The sequence below is a fragment of the Bufo bufo genome, chromosome 6 (assembly GCF_905171765.1).
Source record: "Bufo bufo chromosome 6, aBufBuf1.1, whole genome shotgun sequence".
Taxonomy (NCBI): Eukaryota; Metazoa; Chordata; class Amphibia; order Anura; family Bufonidae; genus Bufo; species Bufo bufo.
The window spans coordinates 362,539,338-362,561,090 of NC_053394.1; the positions used below are offsets into that span (position 1 = coordinate 362,539,338).

The 21,753-nt window shown below is 43.9% G+C and overlaps 1 protein-coding gene across 1 annotated transcript in view; it reads right to left on the reverse strand.

Moving 5' to 3' along the window:
• Positions 1 to 1,246: 1,246 nt before the first annotated feature.
• EPN3 (epsin 3) overlaps positions 1,247 to 21,753 on the reverse strand; it is a 67,775-nt gene continuing 47,268 nt past the window's right edge. Inside the window, exons 6-10 of the mRNA XM_040435737.1 lie at positions 11,867 to 11,999; positions 9,018 to 9,197; positions 6,240 to 6,326; positions 5,926 to 6,138; positions 1,247 to 1,997 (exon numbers count right to left, since the gene is read on the reverse strand). Coding sequence (XP_040291671.1) covers positions 1,633 to 1,997; positions 5,926 to 6,138; positions 6,240 to 6,326; positions 9,018 to 9,197; positions 11,867 to 11,999 — 978 coding nt within the window. The 3' untranslated portion in view covers positions 1,247 to 1,632. The remainder of the gene's footprint in view (positions 1,998 to 5,925; positions 6,139 to 6,239; positions 6,327 to 9,017; positions 9,198 to 11,866; positions 12,000 to 21,753) is intronic.

Here is a 21,753-nt window from a genome sequence, read left to right on the forward strand (position 1 = left end):
TAATGAGCACTGATCGGCGATACAGCATGTCGAACAGTGCTCGTTTAAGGACACAGCAGATAATTTCCCAAATGAACAGCCACATGAACCACCAGATACAATACATTATTGTCTGCAGCATGCCCTGCTCATGCCCTGCTCATGCCCAGCACATGCAATAAGCTGCAGACAAAATTTTATGCCAGCATAAAGGATCCTATCAGCGGACAAACAACAGTTAGCTCATTTATTGGCCGATCTGGAGGCTTTTTACATGAGTCAATGATCGGCAACCAGTATTCCTTTCATCCAATAATTGGTCCATGTTAAAAGTCCTTTACTTTAGGCAAGGCTCATGGAAAAAAAGTATGTAAATGATCTCTTCTCCTTCTACGTCGTCCAACAAGCCAAACCAGAGACTTCTTCAAAAAGAAGAGACACCCAGAGAGACAGTTGTTTTGTGTTCTTGCCTCTCATCAGTAAAGCGCATGGTACTATTTTGCTGAATGAGATGCCTTTGATGCAGTTATAGGGAGTACCGGTTCTCCTTCAAGAGATCCATAGAACTTCTTAATCTCTTCAAAGAGAACCAGCACCTCCAAGAGCTGCATCAGAAGCATCTCATCCAGCCATTAGCCTGCTCTGTACTGCCAAGCAGCAAGAACCCCAAAACAGATGCTATAGATGGGTGTCTCTTCCTTTTTGAAATGTCTCTGCTTTGGCTGCTGTGAGATAATTTTCTTTCTTTTGGAGAAGAGATAATTTACAGACTTTTTTCCCATGAGGTGTTACCTGATGTAAGTCTTCCTACACCATTGGACCTCTTCATTGAGAACCATCATCCTCCAGAGCTGTGTCATAGACATCTCACCCAGCCAACCAGTACCCTGCTCCATACTGATGAGGTTTAAAAACCCCAAAACAGATGTCTACCGGTTTGGCTAGTATAAGGTAAATTTATTCTTTTAGGAGGAGAGATAATTTACATACATTCATAGGGAAAAGGAAATGGGATTTCACACCCCTTTTGAGAGTGAAGCTTCCCTATGGGTCCAGATTCAATAGCCACACATCCAGTTCTTATATTTCCTCCAGAAAAGACCTCCAGCTAACCGAACAGGTCCCAAACAAAGAATTCCCTTCTTTCACATCCAGATGCCCCAAGAAGTAGTCTAAAAAGTGGTTGCCTGGACGAGACATAGCTTTTATGAGTACAAAAATTCTAAGACAAGATGATGGAAGAAGTTTTTGAAAATTACCATCTAGCAGGGAACTTTTGTCCCTACTGCAGAATGATTGTTTGCTGTGATTCAGCTATCATGTTAATTAACTCGGTAATAATAGCAATTTGACAGGCAAGTATTGTTGCCCTAAATCTCATCGTCCTAAACGATTTCCCTTCCACTTAGCAGTGACCCAGATTCATAATTATGACTCATTAAAATCCTATATACCACATAACGACTTCATAATTTTAGAAATAATTAAACTCACAACACCAACTATCATTTGTTTCTATTGAAAATATCTTGTTTTATGATTTGTAAGCTGTAATAATCCAGAATGATTACATTATCCCCACAACAAGAACTCGTAGAATGAGTGCACGAAAAAAAAAATGGAGCTACAAATAACAGAATGATCCCCACCCGGTCAGAGGAAGGGATTATTGGAAGCTTGTGCGTTGGGCAGTATCTGTTGAGGCAAAGCAGCAGGGAGTTGGTTTAATGGTACCACCGGAGTGTATGGAAAATTCAGTGAGGGATAAAGGCTGACGGCAGGGGGGAAGCTTTGCATTGGAAGCGGCATGGTATATGGCGCCGTGATTCCCGGAACTGGAGAAATGGTCCTTAAGTTATTCATTCCGCTATCCATTGAGTTAATTGGCAACAGACTGACATTCTGGATCGGCATTTGCGCTCCTGTACTCGGCATAGGAGAGGAAGCTCGAATCTGGTTGAGAGAGGGCTTCTGGTCTCCGTACTGAAATGGGTTGGTGGGTGACGGTTCTCTGAGACCTACAGGAAAAGTGCAAAATAAATATTTTAGCCCAAAATGTGTTAATATAAATTATTTTAATATGGCAGACAGCAAGAAAATAGAGTACGTCTATGTAATCTTTTTCAAGATGGAAATTAAACTTACCCCACACAACCACATCTTCTGGCTAAAGTTTTGGTCTGTGCTCTTGAAGACGACAAGTCCTCTTTAAAGGGGTTCTCTGGGAATAATGCCTTTTTTTTACATAATGCCTTCAGCCTGCTGCCGTAAACGGAAGATTCATACGTACCTGCCACCGACCGCTCTGGACCTCCTTGCTAGCTCCCACATGTCCATATACTGGTCCTCCGACTGTTTACATCCGGCGGTGCATGGGCATGGTAACATGCTCCACTGCAGCCAATAACTGGCTTCAGAGGTGATGTGCCGCTTGTGACTACGTCACAACTGAAGCCAGGTATTGGCTGTAGTAGAGCATGTGAATAGACCAAAGCACCGCCGGATGTAAAAAGTCCAGGGACCGGAACATGCAGAAGACAGCGCAGAGGATCGGAGAGGCGGGAAGCAGGTAAGTATGAGTCTTCTATTTACGGAGGAAGATTGCAAGCATTATGTCAAAAGGCATCATTCCCAGAGATCCACTTTAAAGGGAGTCTGTCACCGCAAATTCACACATTAAATTGTTCCTGGTTCCCTGCAGTTGACATGTACAGTCGTGGCCAAAAGTTTTGAGAATGACACAAATATTAGTTTTCCCAAAGTTTACTGCTAAACTGCTTTTAGATCTTTGTTTCAGTTGTTTCTGTGATGTAGTGAAATATAATTACACGCACTTCATACGTTTCAAAGGCTTTTATCGACAATTACATGACATTTATGCAAAGAGTCAGTATTTGCAGTGTTGGCCCTTCTTTTTCAGGACCTCTGCAATTCGACTGGACATGCTCTCAATCAACTTCTGGGCCAATTCCTGACTGATAGCAACCCATTCTTTCATAATCACTTCTTGGAGTTTGTCAGAATTAGTGGGTTTTTGTTTGTCCACCTGCCTCTTGAGGATTGACCACAAGTTCTCAATGGGATTAAGATCTGGGGAGTTTCTAGGTCATGGACCCAAAATGTCAACGTTTTGGTCCCCGAGCCACTTAATTATCACTTTTGCCTTATGGCACGGTGCTCCATCGTGCTGGAATATGCATTGTTCTTCACCAAACTGTTGTTGGATTGTTGGAAGAAGTTGCTGTTGGAGGTTGTTTTGGTACCATTCTTTATTCCTGGCTCTTGTTTTTGGGCAAAATTGTGAGTGAGCCCACTCCCTTGGATGAGAAGCAACCCCACACATTAATGGTCTCAGGATGCTTTACTGTTGGCATGACACAGGACTGATGGTAGCGCTCACCTTTTCTTCTCCAGACAAGCCTTTTTCCAGATGCTCCAAACAATCGGAAAGAGGCTTCATCGGAGAATATGACTTTGCCCCAGTCCTCAGCAGTCCATTCACCATACTTTCTGCAGAAGATCAATCTGTCCCTGATGTTTTTTTTGGAGAGAAGTGGCTTCTTTGCTGCCCTTCTTGACACCAGGCCATCTTCCAAAAGTCTTCGCCTCACTGTGCGTGCAGATGCGCTCACACCTGCCTGCTGCCATTCCTGAGCAAGCTCTGCACTGGTGGCACTCCGATCCCGCAGCTGAATCCTCTTTAGGAGACAATCCTGGCGCTTGCTGGACTTTCTTGGTCGCCCTGAAGCCTTCTTAACAAGAATTGAACCTCTTTCCTTGACGTTCTTGATGATCCTATAAATTGTTGATTGAGGTGCAATCTTAGTAGCCACAATATCCTTGCCTGTGAAGCCATTTTTATGCAACGCAATGATGGCTGCACGCGTTTCTTTGCAGGTCACCATGGTTAACAATGGAAGAACAATGATTTCAAGCATCACCCTCCTTTTAACATGTCAAGTCTGCCATTTTAACCCAATCAGCCTGACATAATGATCTCCAGCCTTGTGCTCGTCAACATTCTCACCTGAGTTAACAAGACTATTACTGAAATGATCTCAGCAGGTCCTTTAATGACAGCAATGAAATGCAGTGGAAAGGTTTTTTTGGGATTAAGTAAATTTTCATGGCAAAGAAGGACTATGTAATTCATCTGATCACTCTTCATAACATTCTGGAGTATATGCAAATTGCTATTATAAAAACTTAAGCAGCAACTTTTCCAATTTCTAATATTTATGTAATTCTCAAAACTTTGGGCCACGACTGTATATATACCATTATAATCTGTTTTTTGACATTCTGAGCTTCTGTAAGACGTCTTCTAATTCATACCCAAATTACTTGAAAAGAGCCCAAGGTAAGATCCCATCCAGGGGCGTAGCTAAAGGCTCATGGGCCCTGGTGCAAGAGTTCAGACTTCGTGCTGCATGAGGCAAAAATTGAAACTGCACCCCCTCCTCCATTCCAAATTCTTAACCTAACCCCTTCTGTCCAGCCAGAGGTGTAACCTGCATACACTTTCTATAATACCAGTGTCTTCTTATATGGCACAAGGGTCTTTGGGCCCCTCAGGCTCCTGGGCCCGGTAGTGACTGCTACCTCTGCACCCCCTATAGCTACGCCCCTGATCCCTATAGCTACGCCCCTGATCCCTATAGCTACGCCCCTGATCCCTATAGCTACGCCCCTGATCCCCATAGCTACGCCCCTGATCTTGCACGTTTTCTCTCAGCACCGAATGGTGCCATGCTCCTCCTCTCAGGACTAAATTGACCACTGTTCCTCCCTCTGGTCCTGATGTCATCAAGCCAGTAGTTGAAATTCTGCACAAGTGCACAGCTCACTTCTCTGCCTGCATAGTGTATAGAGGATGAGGTGTGTTCTGTGAGTTTCTGCAGTAGCTTACTTGTGTATTATGAGGTTCTGCAGCAGTGGAAGTGTGTAGTATGAGGTTCTGCAGCAGTTGAGATGTGTATTATGAGGTTCTGCAGCAGTGGAGGTGTGTATTATGAGGTTCTGCAGCAGTTGAGGTGTGTAGTATGAGGTTCTGCCGCAGCTGAGGTGTGTATTATGAAGTTCTGCAGCAGTGGAGGTGTGTATTATGAAGTTCTGCAGCAGTGGAGGTGTGTATTATGAAGTTCTGCAGCAGTGGAGGTGTGTATTATGAGGTTTTGCAGCAGTTCAAGTGTGTATCATGAGGTTCTGCAGCAGCTGAGATGTGTATTATGAGATTCTGAAGCAGCTTTGGTGTGTATTTTGATGTACTACAGCAGTTGAGGTGTGTATTATTTGGGTGAACTAGATGGGTCCTTTTTGTTGGGTGAGAGGACGTCATTTGCCACATCTGCCTAGGGCACCAAAACACCTTGTCATGGCCCAGTTCTTGACTCTCCCCAATAGCAGAAGTTGGGGGGATGGAAGCATCAGACTGTTTAAATTCAACATGCCCAATCCTATTTGAGAAAGTGTGCATGTTCGACCAAGCTGAGTGGGCATGCGTATCGGAAGGCGGGGGTCAGGGAATTTACTAAATAGCCCTGTACAGTCAGCCTACAGATCTAATGGCCCTAACCACTAAAACAGTACAGAAACATGAAGGAAATTACTGAGCACACTGCTTGCAAACATCTCTTCTGGTGTCCGTGTGCCCAAACTGAAATCTACTCCGACCAGGAGCTATGGTAGATGGCGCACATGTTGTTAAATGACTCATGTGTGGAGTCCCCTCCTACAGCCCACCTTCTCCTGCCCACTTTTTGGAAAAGTGTTGAGGGTGTTGGAAAAAACTAAAAAGTTTTACATTTTGTTGTATAGCGGCACTTGTGACAAAATATGCGGCTTTTCTAGTACAGAAAACTGGCAGGGAACGTTACTACATGGCCCCCACTACACCAAGATGAAGAGTGTCTTGTTTTCTTCTGCCTGAGTGTGGTGCCTACTTACCAGAAAAGAAGGGATTTTTGGCTTTGGCACTGTCTCCATAAGACACCAGCCTATCCAGGTTTACTAATGACCGGGCAGCAGGTTCCAAAAATAACTCTGGAGTATTACTGCGAGATTTGACACTGGCATCTGGGACAAGGTCTTCAGACTCTAGGTTAGTCCTGTCTGCAGATAGCTTTGACGTAGGTACAAGATCTCCAAAGAGGTCCATTTCTGTAATGGTAAAATATAGTCATTTCTAGACTATAGTAAATATAGCAGCTCACGCCCGTCATATATTATGTACGGAGTGCAGCCTGAACAGGACATCTTACCCAAAGAGTTGTCGTCCTTTCCAATAGATGGTAGTTTGACATCTTCACCTGCAGTTGAATGAAGGGCTGAAAATATATCATCTGGACCTAAGGTAATGAATATGCCAAAATAACTGAAATTAATTTACAGCAGATATGTTTTTTGTGTTTTGATATATTGAAAGTGAAACTCTAAGCGCCCCTAGCCTGTTACCCAGGACGGCAATAGGTTGATATTGATGGCATTGGTTATTCTGGCTGATACGGCATAATGTAGAACTCAGCAAGCACTATATTCAAATGACGTATACAGAGTCATGGGGGTTGTGCCACTCCTCTGTAGGGTCACGCTGGCTTTCTGAGTTGATTGACATTGCACAGGCCTGGATACATTATCACAAGCCAGCACTGGAGGTATTTGGCGCATGCACAGTGAAGAGAGGTGTGTTGGTCTCGGTTACATCTGCACATGCGCTGTATGCCGCCAGAGCTGGCTGTATAGATGACGCTTGCTACTATTCCTCCTGTCAAAGGGGTCGTCTCTGTAGACTGCTTGGCACTGTCAGCAAACATTGGACAGCTCTGTTCTTACTAGGTTTATGGTCTTCATTTACTTTTACTAAATACTGTTTTATTAATTAGTGTATTGCACTAATCCATTTACTGATATATACTGGCCAGACGAAGGCCAAATGGGCCGGCTTAGGCAGGGTGGTGGAAGAATGGGGGGGTTTTGGCAAACAGCCCATTCTGCAGGACCTGCAAAGGGAAGCGTACTTACCTGCTTTCCTGTGCTGGTTCCCCATTCCTTCCTCTCTCGGCCTGCAATGCTCCTCTGGGTTACAGCAATGTCAAACCGGATGTTGACATGGCTGGACATCGTTGGCAGCCAATCACAGGCCTCTGCAGTGTCCAGCTCTCCTTGCGAACGTGTGACCATTTGTCAGGACAGGAGGGGGTCAGACACTGACGTGGCCTGTGATTGGCCGCTGAGATGTCAAACCAGATCGTGACATCCCTGGGGCCCAGAGGAGCTTCGCACGCTGGGAGAAGAAGGAGCGGGGAGCCGGCACCAGGAACCAGTTAAGGCTACTTTTACATCTGTGTTGTGCTGTCCAGTTTTGAGATCCAGCACAGGGTCTCAAAACTGAAGCACAACGCTCCAGTTTTGTCTCCATACATTGTCAGTGGGGACAAAACTGAACAAACCGGAAAGGAGTGCACCAGAATGCATTCCGTTCTGGTATGTTGCGCCCCCATGCCGGACACAAAACCACTGAAAGCAGCGTTTGTGTGTGCGGCATGGAAAACCGAACCAGTCATGTAAGTCAATGGTGCCAGATCCGTCTTTTTTCGGACACAAAAAAACTGGATCCGGCACCCATTGACTTACAATGGTTTTAGTGCTGGATCCGGCATGTTCATTTTTGATATAATACAATGGGATCTGTTCTGAACTGGTGCAGCTGGTTGTAGTATAATAATAGAAGCGTTTTGCTGTGGTTTTGAAATCCCATGCTGGATCTTAAAACTGGACCACAAAAGCGCAGATGTGAAAGTAGTTTTCCCTTTGCAGGTTCCGTAGAATGGGGGGTTTGCCAAAAAACCCTCCATTCTTGCACAACCCCTTTAAAGAGACCAGTCCTGTATGGAGACTTATTGAAAGTAATCCAGGGTGTGTATTGGCAATGCTCCACGGCAAAGGAATATGCAAAGAGCTATCTCCCAAGGAAAAGAGCCATCTCACTACTGCCACCTTGTGGAAGTGGCTCCCTGTGAGTCAAAATCCAACTTTTTAACAAGCTTTGGAATATGACACAGGAAATACCAAGGCAGATATCCATCTATAGACAGTTGTTTCAGGGTGCTTGCCCATCATCATTATGGAGTAGGATTCTGGCTGGAGACATACCTCTTTGCATATTCCTTTCCCAATCTTTCTCCATACAATGGAATTCTTCCACTAAGTCTTAACACAGGACTGGTCTCTTTAAGGGTCCATTCACACGTCCATGTGTGTTTTGCGGAACGGAATTGCGGATGTGTGAATGGACCCTAAGGAGATCCAGCACCCTGTCTAAGCCACATTCAAGACTGGGTTGGATCATAAATGGAGGGTATGAATAGAGAATTTTAAAAAACTGTCTTCTCCTCTTTCTGAATCCACTCCTGGCTTTGGCTTCAAAAACTGTCAAAAAACCTGAACATGGAAACCTTGTCTAAGACTATGTTCACATGGCAGATTTTTGCCACAAATTTCAATCGGCGTCTGCACCACTGTTCATGTGACTGCAAACTATTTATTTTTCCTAACCACATCAAGAATGGACATGTCCATTCTTGGCATGGTTTCTGCATAGAAACCACAGGAAATCTCGGCGAGAGTCTGTTCAGCTCCATTCAATGAGCAGGTCTGCAGCCTGAAACTGAAAAACCACATCAGGAAAAAGCAATAGATTTTGTCATGGTCAAAATCTATTATGTGAATGTAATTGAACAGTTGTAGGTAGACAACCCTATCAGGTAGCAGCACCCAGTTGTCCATTTGTTCATAGATTTCTAGGAGAAATAACAGAGGAACGGCATGAAGTAGAGTTGTAAAAGATGCTCCAGAATTGTTATTTCATAAGGAATGCAAGTAATTACTACAGAGGTCACACCTATAGAATGTTTGTCTTCAGATATGACATGTTCCAACACTGTGAATGTAGTTGAAGTCTTTAATGGCTGCAGTTTTGCTAATAATTCAAATGGGATGAAATAAAAAGTTTTTTTCTTGTTTTCTCCATGCATACTCACTGCTTTTGCTCTCCCGCCAAGGATCAGATGGGGAGCTCTTCAAAACTTGTGGCTCCTGCCAGCCTGTTGGTTCCTCAGAGCTGAAAATTATACTTTGACTTGAGTTATCTGCTTTCAATTGAGAACTCTGAGGAACAGTATCCCAAGGTAAGGGAGCGGTGACTACACTCGAATTCTGATCTGAAATGAAAATGCAGAAGTAAAAGCATGAACTTTGGCTATGGGACTTTGAAAATTCGGTATAAATAAGTTGACCAAAGTGCATGTATGGCCTACCTAAAACTATAGAACAAGTTCCTTGTACACAGATTTTAGCATTCAAATCCTCCTCAATCATGAACTCTACAGAAGTAGGATCATTCTGACAATAATGTAGATTTTTGGTAATCTCTCATGGTGGGCATATGCAGTGACCTGCAGAGAGAGAGCCGAAAAGGGGGGAATGGTAGTAGTGGCACTGGTAGGAGTGCTGGTGGTTCATGGGGGCCGTCCTTACTCCAAAACTCCCTGGGGCTATGCAGTAAATAGAGAGGCACAACCGTTCTTACCCTTGGGGCACACTCTGGTATTGGGGCTCCTGCTTAATTTTGGCTGTGGTGCCCTTGATGTTAAATAAGTGTGATGTTGGGGCGTGAGGCAGGAGGGCAGGTGCAGGGCCAGCAGAAGGATGTGGAGTCAAAGACCAGGTCCATTTGGTTACAATAAATAAGTCTCTCGCTGAATAGACTATGGGAGTTGCAGCACCTATACCAGCAATAGGCACAGATCAGAGGTATATTACAGAGTAGGATCTTCCCAATTGCTGTATATAGGCAGCAAGAATTATGGTAGTAATCCTCCCCGAGTCTCCCTCTCTAGAAACACTTAGTAATGTTTTCAAATGAGCAAAGACATGCTATTCCATTCCTATTAACTCTTTCTGCAATTTCCAGGCTGCGGGTGTAGACCTTAGATCAGATGGCAAGTCCGTGTCAAAGTGTGGTGGGCACCAAAGCAATAATCCTTTCCACACCAGTAAAGTCTCTTATGCCATAAACAAGCGAATACCTTACTGTCTTTCGAGGCACAGTCTCTGAAGTGGTTCTCTGCCATCTGTGAATGTCTGTTCTCTTTCTCTCCTACACTACTAGTCTCTTAGTTAAGTTGATCTCTGGCACCTTTCAGTCTCAGGGATGAAGATTCCATGGACCAGGATTATCTCCAGGCCTACGTCTCAGGAGCTCGCATATGAATGCGTTGCCTCTAGCTATGATGACTAGACACTCCCTCCACTCCAAACTATGATGACTAGACACTCCGACGGCAACCTAACTAGGACTGCCAGTGTTAACCTTTTACTGCCCATACATAACCATTAGCCATACATAGTGCATAGAAGAGAGTGGAGAGCACTTTAACAGCAAATCACAATGTTTAACTCCTCAGCATTAAATTAACCCTTTGCAGTGATCCATCTACATGAAGGGTGGATTCATGATGGCCTTTGCCCGAGGAAACTGGCGGCAAAAAGTTACACTATTTGGACAGACGTTTTGCATGTTTTGCGTATTTAAAGGGGTTGTTAGCTTTTTCATATTGATGACCTATCCTCAAGATAGGTCATCAACATCAGCTCAATGAGGGGCCGACCCCTCACTCCATCTTATTTACTTGAATAGAAAGGAGCCGTCCTATTGAAGCTAATGGAACGGCTTAGGTGTAATTGCACGTGCTCACCGCTGCAATATCGACTACGAGCAGTTAAACGAAGACGAGAAGGCAGCGGTCATACAAGTGCTGCGTTCTCTTCAAACAGCTGATCAGCTTTGGTGCCAGCAGTCGGCCCCCCCGCTGATCTGATCTGTTATTGATGACATTTCCTGACATCAATATAAAAAAAGGAGACAACCCCTTTAAGGGGAATCTCTCTCCAGCAAATTCACTGGTAAACCAGACACAATGCCTTGTAGGGCTAGCTCAGTGGGATGTAGCGATATCTTTCATTATTCTGGAGAAAAAAATCTAAATGCAAATGAGCAGCTGGTGCTCCAATGGTGGTCCAAAGCCACTCTGTGCATCTTTGCTCCTCCTGCTTCCTTTATCAGCCCCTCCATATCCTTCTTGATTGATTCCTGAATAATCAGATGGTCCTGTCTATCATGGGGTATGAGACCTGTGCAGTCATAGAGGGCATCTCCGCCACCCCTGCTAAAGGGGGCACCACAGATTCATGGGACCACTATGAACCTTTAACAATGAATTTGCTGCAGTTGCATTTAGATGTTCTATTGTGCTGTCAGTCGATTACTTTAGGAATAGAGCTTTTATTTGGTCACAGTATTTTTTGAATGCAGTATGGTGGTATTTACAATGTGTGGCATATCGTTACTATATCTGGGGGAGATGACAACTGTATGGCAGTGTTACTTGGCCACATACTTATGGTATTGGTCATCATCCAACTCACGTTGTAAGTTATGCTTTTGTCCACTGGTCTGACCCCTGGGACCCCCACTGATCACTGCCATGGCCATATATGTATTGAGCAGTAGGTCAAACATTCGCACCGCTGCTCCATTCAGCTAAATACAGCTCTTGGCTATGTCTGGAAGTCCATCCGAGTTTAAATGGAGTGTCAATGCGCTTGCACAACCTACAGCTCCATTCACAAAGGTGCAGCCATGAGGAGTGCTTTCTGGCTTTCCCAGAAAAAGATATATATTAATAAAAATTTTCACCTTTTTCACAGCTAGACTGAATAACAAAGGGACATTATGAATCAAGCAGCAATTATACCTACGAGCAGTGCCGTCATCATATGACAATGTTTAAGAAGTGCCCCCCATCTTGTATCACATGCTGCCACTTACTTGCAGGTCCCCAGGCTGGAAAGAAGGAGCTTGTGTCTGTGGATAGATGAGAACTGGAAACTTGGGAATCCCAGATATTTGCCGCAGGTGGTTGTGGAGGACCGAATATATCAATCAGATCATTTATGTGTGTCTGGGGAAGAAACAGTAGAGAAAATGAAACTCCCATTGTCTATCAGAGTTGAAATATCTCCAGCTGACAAGTTTGGCGATATTTCTCGTCAAGTAGGCAATAACACGAGGGTCTTCTTACAGGAAAGAAAATAATGAGAATACTTGGAGAGATCGTGAGGAAGGTTTATTAAAAGGTTTATCCAATATTCACATAAAAATCAGACATCATATAGTACATGATTATCTCTTCCTAAGAAAGCTAGAACCACAAATGGATACAGAGATCTCCTTATTTATTGCTGCAATTGATCTGCTAGATTTTTTGCAAGCTGGCAGCATAGAGGGGGTGTCCTTTCTGAGGTGGCATGTGCATTGAGCCCTTGAAGAGCTGGAGCGGAGGATAGGAGTGGTAGTGGATCTGACGATATGATGTGTCTCGGTGATCTCCCTCATATTGCTGCAACTAATAGAGTGTACACCTGTTCTTACCTTGGGGCACACCCTGATTCTGGAGCTCCTGTCTGATAGTAGCTGGGGTTTCCTTGATTTTTAGGTGTTTGGATGGGTGCAAAGTGCAATGAGCGGCATACGGTGTAGAAGGAGTAAGAATACCAAGCCAGAGATAGAAGAATAAACATCCCTTTTTACTGAGCGCAAAATTAGGGTTGTAGTATATCCAAAAACAATCTGGACACAATGTAAATTCTTTCCCCAGATAGTGAGGTATGGAGACTGGCAAAGGCACTCTCTATTTGCTAGCTTGCTAAAGTCTCTTTCACTAGAATTTCTAGCTGGTGACTGTACTCTGGCAATTATCCCTGCAATTCACAGGTGCAGGTTCAAATGACTACGATTGGCCAAATGACTACGATTGGCCAAATCATGTCCAAGTGTGTAGATCATCTTAACTGTAATTCCTCCATGGCAGCAAAGTCTGAATAGCTGTAGTAGCAGGCTACTTTGCTGACTGACCCCTTGCTTGGACATGCAGATTCTCTATCTTATTGACTCCATGGTCTTTCTACTTCTTGCTAAGTAGCATGCATAGATTTGTGAGTCTGTGAAGCTTGAGGTTAAGGCATGGGCAGAGGAACACATAATCTTTGCTCCCTCTCCCTACAACCTCTCCTCCAGATACTAGTCTAGATTCTTCCTCTATTCAGGAAAGTAGGACCAGTCCACTCCTGCCTCTCTAGAGAGGGGTGGAACAGGATGATTAACCCTGTCCCTGCCAAACATACCAGTTCATGCTGGGTGTACATTACATTAATGGTCATGACACTACATAACATTTGCAGATGCCACCTGTACTGGGGTACTGCATATGTCCTTTTTGAGGGGGCATATCCTTTCTCAAGTGCACTTTCTGCTGCAGTTCTCTACCTGTAATGCCACATCGTCTAACAGAAGATAAGTCTGGTGGCAGTTGAAGGATGGAACTGAACATGTGTGACCACCTCAGCAAGGTGGACAAAGAAATTAAAAAAGAACAAGCAGTAAGTGGCGCTATACAGATATATTTTATTGAGTAGCTCAGTGACTATACTGAATGTTTAATTACATGCAATTACAAAAGTATTCAGATCCAGGTGCTGGTTTGAAAAGCTTAAAATATTTTTCATTGCACGTGTTGTCTGAGTTATATAAAAACTCACGCAACCCCTGTAAACTGCCTAAAATAACAAATTAATATATATTCACCCATTTTCTCCCCTGCCATTTCCTGGTCCTTAATTTTTCTGGCTGCAGCAGTAACGTTCTGTGCACAGCACACAGGTCGCCTCTGCAGCCAATGAATGGCCTCAGCAGACACGTCCCATGCACAGCTGAGGCCAGCGATTGGCTGCAGCGGTGACCTGTGTACACCTGCAACAACCAAGAATATGGAAGCAGAGTACAGTGCACAAAGAAACAGGTGATTATCCATTCATTTGTTATTTTAGGCAATTTACATGGGTTGCCCAAGTTTTTATATTACACATGGCAAACATATGCTATGCACTTTGAGGGTCTGCCGGCCTCTTCACTAGTCTGTCACTATACTTGACTGAATGGCACCTACTAATGAAACAGTGTAGGAAGAGGGTGACAGCGGAGTGATGATAATGGAAATATCAATGTTTGCTATAGATATACATGTACCGTATGTGTCAACCAGCTGATATTCAGCATTGCCTAATGGAGGTGTCCCATCAAGGCTGCCGAAGCAAAATGGACTTTCGTTCTAAACTCAATAAAGGAAACTTGTCAAATTGTAGACAGTCTTGTCTGTGGGTACTATGTAGCAGGTGGAGCTGAGTAGTATAACTTGTATTTCATTCATATAAATCCCTGCTCATTCTGGGCTTAGGAGTCCAATGGGCAGTCTTATCAGTGATTTCTAGCTAGCTATCTGTATATAGGGAAGGCTGTCCATCACTGGGTAGGACTGCCCCCTGGACATCTAAGCATAGACACAACAGGGATTTAAATGAATGAAATACAAGTTTTACTGAATCTTTTCCCACAAAACTATATATCAATCTGCTCAGCTCCTCCTGATCTATAACCTGCTGCCTGCAGCTCAGACACCATGTTCCACATGACAGGTTCACTTTAAAATAGGTTCCAGAACATTGAAGTTCTCAGTATTAGAAATATCTTTCATTCACCTATTCTAGATTCCTGACATTCTTGCTACTAGAATATTTTTCCAAAAGAAGGTGTTACGCTTTAGAGGATTTTTGTACATCACGTGACACAGAGCCACGTGATTTCTAAGGCTTGCCAAGATTAACCGCCTCCGGACCGCCTAACGCAGGATCGCGTTCCGGAGGCGGCAGCCCTGCGCACAGTCAAGAGACGCGAGATTTCCTGTGAACGCGCGCACACAGGCGCACGCGTTCACAGGATCGGAAGGTAAGCGAGTGGATCTCCAGCCTGCCACGGGCGATCGTTCGCTGGCAGGCTGGAGATGCGATATTTTAAACCCCTAACAGGTATATTAGACGCTGTTTTAATAACAGCGTCTAATATACCTGCTACCTAGTCCTCTGGTGGTCCCTTTTGTTTGGATCGACCACCAGAGGACACAGGTAGCTCAGTAATAAGTAGCACCAAGTACCACACTACACTACACCCCCCCTGTCACTTATTAACCCCTTATTAACCCCTGATCACCCCTGATCACCCCATATAGACTCCCTGATCACCCCCCTGTCATTGATCACCCCCCTGTAAGGCTCCATTCAGACGTCCGTATGATTTTTACGGATCCACTGATACATGGATCGGATCCACAAAACACATACGGACATCTGAATGGAGCCTTATAGGAGGGTGATCAATGACAGGGGGGTGATCACCCCATATAGACTCCCTTATCACCCCCCTGTCATTGATCACCCCCCGTCATTGATCACCCCACTGTAAGGCTGCATTCAGATGTCCGTATGTTTTTTTTACGGATCCACGGATACATGGATCGGATCCGCAAAACACATACAGACGTCTGAATGGAGCCTTACAGGGGGGTGATAACCCCATATAGACTCCCTGATCACCCCCCTTTCATTGATCACCCCACTGTCATTGATCACCCCCCTGTAAGGCTGCATTCAGATGTCCGTATGTGTTTTACGGATCCACGGATACATGGATCGGATCCACAAAACACATACGGACATCTGAATGGAGCCTTATAGGGGGGTGATCAATGACAGGGGGGTGATCACCCCATATAGACTCCCTGATCACCCCCCTGTCATTGATCACCCCCCTGTCATTGATCACCCCCTTGTAAGGCTCCATTCAGACGTCCGTATGATTTTTACGGATCCACTGATACATGGATCGGATCCGCAAAACACATACGGACGTCTGAATGGAGCCTTACAGGGGGGTGATCAATGACAGGGGGGTGATCACCCCATATAGACTCCCTGATCACCCCCCTTTCATTGATCACCCCCCTGTCATTGATCACCCCCCTGTAAGGCTGCATTCAGATGTCCGTATGTTTTTTACGGATCCACGGATACATGGATCGGATCCGCAAAACACATACGGACATCTGAATGGAGCCTTATAGGGGGGTGATCAATGACAGGGGGGTGATCACCCCATATAGACTCCCTGATCACCCCCCTGTCATTGATCACCCCCCTGTCATTGATCACCCCCCTGTAAGGCTCCATTCAGACATTTTTTTTGGCCCAAGTTAGCGGAAATAATATTTTTTTTTCTTACAAAGTCTCATATTCCACTAACTTGTGTCAAAAAATAAAATCTCACATGAACTCCCCATACCCCTCACGGAATCCAAATGCGTAAAATTTTTTAGACATTTATATTCCAGACTTCTTCTCACGCTTTAGGGCCCCTAGAATGCCAGGGCAGTATAAATACCCCACATGTGACCCCATTTTGGAAAGAAGACACCCCAAGGTATTCGCTGAGGGGCATATTGAGTCCATGAAAGATTGAAATTTTTGTCCCAAGTTAGCGGAAAGGGAGACTTTGTGAGAAAAAAATATAAAAAATCAATTTCCGCTGACTTGTGGCAAAAAAAAAAAATTCTATGAACTCGCCATGCCCCTCATTGAATACCTTGTGGTGTCTTCGTTCCAAAATGGGGTCACATGTGGGGTATTTATACTGCCCTGGTTTTTTAGGGGCCCTAAAGCGTGAGAAGAAGTCTGGGATCCAAATGTCTAAAAATGCCCTCATAAAAGGAATGTGGGCCCCTTTGCGCATCTAGGCTGCAAAAAAGTGTCACACATCTGGTATCGCCGTACTCAGGAGAAGTTGGGCAATGTGTTTTACCCATGCTGGGTGAGATAAATATCTTGGTCAAATGCCAACTTTGTATAAAAAATGGGAAAAGTTGTCTTTTGCCGAGATATTTCTCTCACCCAGCATGAGTATATGTAAAAAGACACCCCAAAACACATTGCCCAACTTCTCCTGAGTACGGCGATACCACATGTGTGACACTTTTTTGCAGCCTAGGTGGGCAAAGGGGCCCACATTCCAAAGAGCACCTTTCGGATTTCACAGGTCATTTACCTACTTACCACACATTAGGGCCCCTAGAATGCCAGGGCAGTATAACTACCCCACAAGTGACCCCATTTTGGAAAGAAGACATCCCAAGGTATTCCCTGAGGGGCATGGCGAGTTCCTAGAATTTTTTATTTTTTGTCACAAGTTAGCGGAAAATGATGATTTTTTTAAATTTTTTTACAAAGTCTCATATTCCACTAACTTGTGACAAAAAATAAAAACTTCCATGAACTCACTATGCCCATCAGCGAATACCTTGGGGTGTCTTCTTTGCAAAATGGGGTCACTTGTGGGGTAGTTATACTGCCCTGGGATTCTAGGGGCTCTAATGTGTGGTAAGTAGTTTGAAATCAAAATCTGTAAAAAATGGCCGGTGAAATCCGAAAGGTGCTCTTTGGAATGTGGGCCCCTTTGCCCACCTAGGCTGCAAAAAAGTGTCACACATGTGGTATCGCCGTACTCAGGAGAAGTTGGGCAATGTGTTTTGGGGTGTCATTTTAAATATACCCATGCTGGGTGAGAGAAATATCTTGGCAAAAGACAACTTTTCCCATTTTTTTATACAAAGTTAGCATTTGACCAAGATATTTATCTCACCCAGCATGGGTATATGTAAAATGACACCCCAAAACACATTGCCCAACTTCTCCTGAGTACGGAGATACCACATGTGTGACACTTTTTTGCAGCCTAGGTGGGCAAAGGGGCCCACATTCCAAAGAGCACCTTTCGGATTTCACCGGCCATTTTTTACAGATTTTGATTTAACTACTTACCACACATTAGGGCCCCTAGAATGCCAGGGCAGTATAACTACCCCACAAGTGACCCCATTTTTGAAAGAAGACACCCCAAGGTATTCGCTGATGGGCATAGTGAGTTCATAGAAGTTTTTATTTTTTGTCACAAGTTAGTGGAATATGAGACTTTGTAAGAAAAAAATAAAAATAATAAAATCATCATTTTCCGCTGACTTGTGACAAAAAATAAAAAGTTCTATGAACTCACTATGCCCATCAGCGAATACCTTAGGGTGTCTACTTTCCGAAATGGAGTCATTTGTGGGGTGTTTGTACTGTCTGGGCATTGTAGAACCTCAGGAAACATGACAGGTGCTCAGAAAGTCAGAGCTGCTTCAAAAAGCGGAAATTCACATTTTTGTACCATAGTTTGTAAACGCTATAACTTTTACCCAAACCATTTTTTTTTTACCCAAATATTTTTTTTTTATCAAAGACATGTAGAACAATAAATTTAGAGAAAAATTTATATATGGATGTCGTTTTTTTGCAAAATTTTACAACTGAAAGTGAAAAATTTCATTTTTTTGCAAAAAAATCGTTAAATTTCGATTAATAACAAAAAAAGTAAAAATGTCAGCAGCAATGAAATACCACCAAATGAAAGCTCTATTAGTGAGAAGAAAAGGAGGTAAAATTCATTTGGGTGGTAAGTTGCATGACCGAGCATTAAACGGTGAAAGTACTGTAGCTCAGAAGTGTAAAAAGTGGCCTGGTCATTAAGGGTGTTTAAGCTAGGGGGGCTGAGGTGGTTAAAGGGGGTTGCCCCAGGAAATATTTTCTAGAGTTTTCAAACCAGTACCTGGATCTGATTACTTTTGCAATTGCATGTAATTAGAAATTTAGCATAGCTGCTGTGCTAGTTAATAAAATGTATCTGTATAGCGCCACCTGCTGTTTGTTTTTTCTTATTTCTTTGTCCTGCTCACTGAGGTGGCCGCACATGCTCAGTTTCATCCTTCAACTGCCTTCTGAGCTGTGATAGGAAGAGCTGAGACACGCCCTCTTATCAGTGATAGGGAGAGCATGGACACGCCCTCTGAGCTGTGATAGGGAGAGAGCTGATGCAGAAAGGACACTCCCCTTGAGCTGCCAGCTTGATATAAATCTCGCAGAACAATTTCAGCAATGAATAAGGAGATCTCTGGATCCATGTGAGGTACTGGGCTGGTTCTAGCTTTGTTAGAGAGAGATCGTCATGTACTAGATTATGTATGATTTTCATTTTTTAGGTTAATCATGGGAGAACCCCTTTAATGTGAATCTAGGAAAGAAAATAAACTTCTACTTTCAATACCATGTGCTATATCATCTGCAAACCTAAAGACTTTTCAGTATATCTTTCTACTTGTTTTTGCTTTTGCTGTTTTACTTATTTCTCCTCTGTGCATCATACGGTATGTAAAACTCTGCTGCTCCCTGAATGCTATGAATAGGCGCGCTGAAGGATCTTGTTAGGACTTTATTTTTATTCTAATTATGGCTTATGCACAAGTAAAGCTCAACATATCCGATTTAACATATATATACATAATATTTGCATCTAGAGTTATATGTTTATAAATATGATGGGTATGGGTTATATACATGTAAATCAGCGGGGCTGTGTGGGTATTAAAGTGTTAATGAGACTATCAAATCAACAGCCCTTTCAGGACAGTGCACCACTGAGCACCGAAAAGTACTAAATAGAGACTAACAACAATAACACAATCTGCCGGTAGCAGCCAGTCTGCTTGCTGATAGTTTCCCTGCTGTTTTCCATGCTGCGCAAAATTTAAAAGAAATATATATAACTGAGGTTAGAAAATTGTAGACCAATGGTATCTAACCCCTGTCTTTTCAGTCGGTTGGGCATTATGGAAATAAACAACATTATTATTATTATTTTTTAGGATTTTTGGTGATTTTTTTTTCAAATTTATATCTATAGTATATCCTGTAGTTTTTCACTCTGGCCTCTATGCCTCTCATTAGGCTGTCACAGGCTCGGACTGGCCCACCGGCAAGGAGGGGGATTCCTCGGTAGACCCCCAGTCTCCTGCGCCCGGAGATAAGACGGAGGAGTAATTATTTCTCGTTTCTCAGGAGAGATAATTATTGTAGCCACTAGGTGGCAGTATCGCACAGTGATGCAGCCTCCTACTGGTGTAAATTGTACAGGAAGCCCAGAAGTATCTTCTCAATTTGAACATGTCTGCCCATCCTCCTGCCCTCCCTGCTGTCAGAAAACTGTGGACTCCTCTGCGGTGCTGGGCTGATTTCCCAGGTGTGTGACAGCAGTGAGCTGTAGGAGACTGTAAGGGGGAAATAGGGGATTTGTTTATAGCAGACACAGATCTGTGTATGTGTGCTGCTCTCTGCAGAGTTCAGAGTGGCATTGGGGGGACTCTGCCCTCGGTTCCCCCAATGCATCTGTTTAGGTGCACCCCCATTAGTACCACAGCTCCAGATGCCCCCCAATGCCCCCACTCTAAATGCACCTCTAATATTGCCTCTTCCCAAGTTGCCCCCTAATACCTCTGCTCCAGCATCACCACTATTACTCTGCCCTAGGTCACCCCAATGCCTCTGCTTTAGCTGCACCCCCATAAATGCCCCAGCTCCAGATGCCCCCACTCTAAATGCACCGCTAATATTGCCTCTTCTCCAGTTACCCCTGCTCCAGGATCCCCACTATTACCCCGCTTCAGGTGACCCTAATGCCTCTGTTTCAGTTATGACCCTCCGTTTGTGCCCTTTGCTCACGTTGCTCCTCTAGCACCTTTGCTTGGGCTTTGTTAAAAGTTATGACCTACAAAGGGGGTTGGGTTTATGACTCAATAATTCTGCACAGTGCATCACATCCTCCAGTACTGACACGTATGGTTTACATGGCGGTAGTGATGATATTCTGTATTTACAGGCATCACTGCTGCCATGTAAAGAGATACTGGTGGTGGAGTGGTGGACGATTTAAAGGGGTTGTGCAGGTTTTTAAGTTATCCTCTCCACACCATAGAGCATAACTATATGAATAGTGGGGCCCGATTCTGCGACCCCCACTGATCACAGGAACGGGTCCTGTTCCCCCTTTTTGATGGTGTCGCAGGCCACACATTCGCCCTGCTGCTCCATTTATTCTCTTTGGGACCACTGGTAATAGCCAGCGCTGTTCTCCGCCATCTCCAGCGACCCCATAGAGAATGGATGGAGAGGCAGGGCATATGCTCGACCTGCCACTCAATCAAGAAGGGGGATCAGTGGGGGCTCCAGCGTTCAGACCCCCACGGATCACTTAGTTATCCCCGATCCTGTGGATAAAGGATAACTAGAAAAGTGGACACAGGCCCTTTAACAGGCGAGCATTTCTATTTTACTTTGACACATATTTTGGGCCAGATTTTTTATTTATTTATTTTTTTACACCCAAAGAAAACCTTTAAGGATAGGGAATGTGAAAAGGTCCAACAGCTATGACACGACAGGTGATAAGTGTCTGATTGATGGGGTCTTACTGCTGGGACCCCCATGATCAAGGGAACGTGGTCTTAAGACCCTTGTGTACACAGATTGGCGGTAATGTAATTGAATGTCTCAGGACCCTTTTTTCACGATCAGTGGGTGTTCCAGCAGTCAGACCCCAGCAATCTGATATTTATCACCTATCCTGTAGATAGGTCATTATGGTAGGACAACCCTTTTAATTATAATGTAGATTATGTACAATATGAGGAGGTTAAGATTTGGTAAATTTAATGCCAGACATTTATGCTTAAAGGGGTTAAAGGGGTTGTTTCACTTCAGTAAATGGCATTTATCATGCAGTTAATACAAGGCACTTACTAATATATTGTGATTGTCCATATTGCCTCCTTTCCATCACATTATACACAACGCGTATCCGTGGTTATTACCACCGTGTAATCCAGCAGTGGTGGCCGTGCTTAC